The sequence below is a fragment of the Myodes glareolus genome, chromosome 13 (genome assembly GCF_982192425.1).
Source record: "Myodes glareolus chromosome 13, mMyoGla1.1, whole genome shotgun sequence".
NCBI classification, from domain to species: Eukaryota; Metazoa; Chordata; class Mammalia; order Rodentia; family Cricetidae; genus Myodes; species Myodes glareolus.
Window position 1 is genome coordinate 37,165,077 of NC_142038.1, and position 4,044 is coordinate 37,169,120.

General features: G+C 37.6%; 1 protein-coding gene across 1 annotated transcript; it reads left to right on the forward strand.

Annotated features, from left to right (window-relative positions):
- The first annotated feature begins 1,346 nt into the window (after positions 1 to 1,346).
- LOC125390554 (pseudouridine-5'-phosphatase-like) lies at positions 1,347 to 2,638 on the forward strand. The gene has a single exon (XM_048419623.3). The coding sequence runs from the start codon at positions 1,513 to 1,515 to the stop codon at positions 2,212 to 2,214; it is 702 nt and encodes a 233-aa protein (XP_048275580.1). The 5' UTR covers positions 1,347 to 1,512; the 3' UTR covers positions 2,215 to 2,638.
- Positions 2,639 to 4,044: the final 1,406 nt, after the last annotated feature.

The following is a 4,044-nucleotide window of genomic DNA, read 5'->3' on the forward strand; positions in this document are numbered from 1 at the left end:
AGGATCTCAAAAATTTAACAAAAGGATAATTTGTGTGTATGTGCATACAAAAATACATACTGATTTTTAAATTTCTGTTGTCACATAACTATTGATATATGAGTTTTACTGTGATGTTTTAATAAATCCATTTACTGTGTAATTAGCATATTTTCATAGTACTTAATGTTTTCTAACTTTGATCTAATCACAAATACAGCAGCTACTGGCACTTTACTTGAACTCTTGGTCCTTTTGAAGACCTACTTTGCATATTTAATTTTACAACAAGGTTAAATGATTCTTTTGAGTGGTGATTACCTCGGTTGTGGTTAGGTTCAGGGCTTGGGTTTTTTAATAGCTTCAAACCACCTGGAGCTGATTTATGCACATCATGTACCATTTACCTTATAGGTTTTTTTTTACATTTTTACTTAAAATCTGTTTCTGCTTAATTATTACAACAATTTTGTGCAATATTCATAAAATAAAAATCAAAGAACTTATGATCAAGTCATTATTCTACAGTGTTTGATGTGACTATTATCCACTTCTGCCATGATGTAGTCTTTGAAGACCATTCAATTCATTTTTAATTAATTTATATATATGGATACTTTGTCTGCATGTATGTCTGTGCACCATGTATAGATGCATGCAGTACGTGCAGATACACAAGAGGGTGATAGATCCCAGGGAAGTGGAGTTACACACTTTGGGGAGCTGCTATATGGGTGTTAGGAATCAAACCTGAGTCCTCTGTAAAAGTAGTAGGTGCTCTTAACAATTGAACCATCCCTCCAGGCCTCTGGGACTATCATACTTAGGATTACTTGGGGCTTAAGTAATCAAGTTAACTTTGTTGGTTAATGGTAAATGTGGATCATGAACTACACTAGCTCTAATTCTGCGGATCCTTTCGAAATACTTATCACTGCTGGCTATTAAGAGATTGTCTCTGTGCTATCTGAAATAGGAGTGGTCAGAAAATCGCTAAGATTTTAGAGACTTCATACATTAATCTCCTTAATGAATTGATGTGCCTTTAAAAAAATCTATAAAGGCTCATCAGAAAAGACTTCCTTTATCTAATTTTTGATAAAATAACTTAATTTCCCAAGGATATGTTTCCTTTTTAAAACATTTGCTATCTTTTCATTTTCAAATTCATAATCTTAAAATGTTTTATTTTGTGAATGAAACTTCAGGACTTGTTGTATTCAGTTTAAATAAAAAAGTTCCTCCTTCCATTCTCTCTCCTTCAGCTTCAACATCTGCTTCCTCCTTCATTCCGGATGGATTCATTTTTACCACCCACCTAAACCCATGACTAGGCCAAGGTTCAACATAAATAAAGCACTATGATGTTAGATTTATCCCCTATATCAACATTTGCTCTCTTGCTTCTCGTTTGGTGTTTACTGGGTGATTTTGCCAAGGACTTACGTCACAGAGGCCCACAACACGCATGCGTAGGACAAGCCAGCGTGGCCTGTGCTCCTCTTCTGGCCCTGCCCCTTCACTACCCTCACTATGGCGGAGGCGGTTCCTGCGCCCCAGTTTCGGCCAGTTACACATCTGTTATTTGACATGGATGGACTGCTTCTGAATACTGAAGATTTATATACCAAAGTGTTTCAAGAAATATGCGGTCGCCATGGGAAGACATACGACTGGGATGTCAAGTCCCTGGTCATGGGGAAGAAGGCCCTAGAAACGGCCGAGACCATAGTAGAGCGCCTACAGTTGCCCATGTCCAAAGAGGAGCTAATGGAACAAAGCCAAGCGAAACTGAAGGAGGTGCTGCCCACAGCTTCACTCATGCCAGGAGCTAATGATTTGATTCAACACCTGCGGAAAAACCACCTACCCTTTGCCCTGGCCAGCAGCTCCGGGACCCTCACCTTCCAAATGAAGACCAGTAGGCACAAGGAGTTCTTTGGTTTGTTTAACCACATCGTTCTAGGAGATGATCCTGAGGTAGCGAAGGGCAAGCCAGCCCCAGACATATTTCTTATCTGTGCCAAGAGGTTCTCTCCTCCCCCGGCTCCAGAAAACTGCCTCGTCTTTGAGGATTCTCCAAACGGTGTGGAGGCAGCAGTGGCCTCTGGGATGCAGGTGGTCATGGTTCCTGATGAAAACTTGAGCAAAGACCTGACAAAAAAGGCCACCCTGGTGCTGGGTTCCCTGAAAGACTTTGATCCTAAGCTGTTTGGACTGCCTGCCTATGAGTGAAGGGTGGACTTGCCGGCTGTGGGCCTCGTCTCGTGGGACCCAAAGACTGGTTTGTGACCCACATTGCTGAAGGGAAAAGTTAGAAAATCAACAACATCCAGATTGTAACCTTCATTGTCATCGCAGGCTATAAAGTTGCTTGCCCTCCATTGTTTACTTGGCCTCCTCTGTGATTTGCTCTCAATTTGACAATGGAAAAAAAAAGAACAAGGCAAAGCCCAGCTGACCATCTACAGCTACCATCTAAAGTAAAGTTGACTCGGTATACAATAAAGGGGGGTGTGTATGCATGTATGTATACACGTGAATATGCCCACTATGTTTTTTACACATGTATATTATCAGCATGTTCGTGGATGTATATATGCATACATGTACATTATATCATTTTCCAAATAAAATAAAACATACATTTTCTTTTTCATTTTAGTATTTTGAACATTGACAGTTTGAAAATATAAAAAATATTCATTATGGCTGTGTGTATATAAACATAAGAACATCCATATTACATGTGTATACTATGTATTGCTTCTAGTCTTTCAGAGTTGACATTAACACCACCGTGCTAACCAATGAGTCAGATTTCCATTCTGTCTGATCTTTAGCTGGAGAGTGAAAGCCTTGGTATGGATAACTGTCCTACTCAGACAGCTATTATAAGTTATTTTATGACCTCATGGAGTTATTGGAACTTTATTCAATATCTTACTGAATGTGTCTAGAGCATAAACCTTCCATGTATATCCTAATCTATATTGGAGAATGTTTCTACCTCAGAAAAAATATTTCTTATGAATATTAATTTTATACTTAAAAAATATTTGTTTTATTATATACTTATAATGTGTTTATACAATGCATACATATAAATATATAATAAAATAAAATACATACATAAATATATAATTTATAATGGGTGTACAGTGAAGCAAGTGATTGGGAAAGAGTGAATGGCAGTTAGGGAGATGAGGTCAGAATAACGGAGAATATAAAGACTGAGATACCAAATATAGGAGCCACAATTCTTTCTTCAGAAGAACACCAAGTTAGGTTTGCAGACATGATGTTTGGGTGTACAGTGTGGAAGAATGTGTTAGAGAAAAATCAGGGGGAATAGAGGTATCTCGGCTGTATAAGTGATTGCTAAAGATGGAGAAAGAGAAATAGATCACTTAAAGGATATTTGCAAGATAAAGTTGATAGGCTGTGACAATCATAAAACATGCTCAACATGTGAGCAACACTGAAGACTTCTCTGTAAATATTTTTTGATAGGAAGTAAAAAAAAAAGGAAAGGTTCCCTCAAAAACATCAGTAACATATAGTTCACAGAACATGAATGAGACCTAATGAAACATTTAGATAGCCCAAACAGAGCATACCATCCTCCCTGTCAAAAAAGTTCTGAGCCAAGCAGACAAGGAATCTTTAGGAAGCATAGAAATAGACTTTACTTTTCAGATTGATTTTAATTCATCTCTCTAGGAACACATTCCAGCACCAGAACCAAAGAGCTGAAGAAGGTTCATTCTGAACAGGGAACAGGATTGAGCCAACAAATTTCTATGTTAGTAAAAAGACTTTCTTCATGAAATATTCCTCTCTGTATTGACCCTGTTATTAGGTACTTTTCTTGTCTACAAGAAGTCTTTCTGGTTTTCTTCCTCTAAAAATACATATAAAATACAAGAGAAAAAGAGTTATAAGCTTTTTAGGTTTCTGCCAATCTAAGGCAACTGAGCTTCTATTTATTTGTCTTGACCACATAATAATGAATATCCAAGTCTTTGCTCTGGAACATAGTCTTAGAGGCTATCAAAACAACAA

Bases quoted from the DNA above. Each gene is read 5' to 3' on its own strand.
- LOC125390554 (XM_048419623.3), top strand. From the start codon at position 1,513: ATGGCGGAGGCGGTTCCTGCGCCCCAGTTTCGGCCAGTTACACATCTG.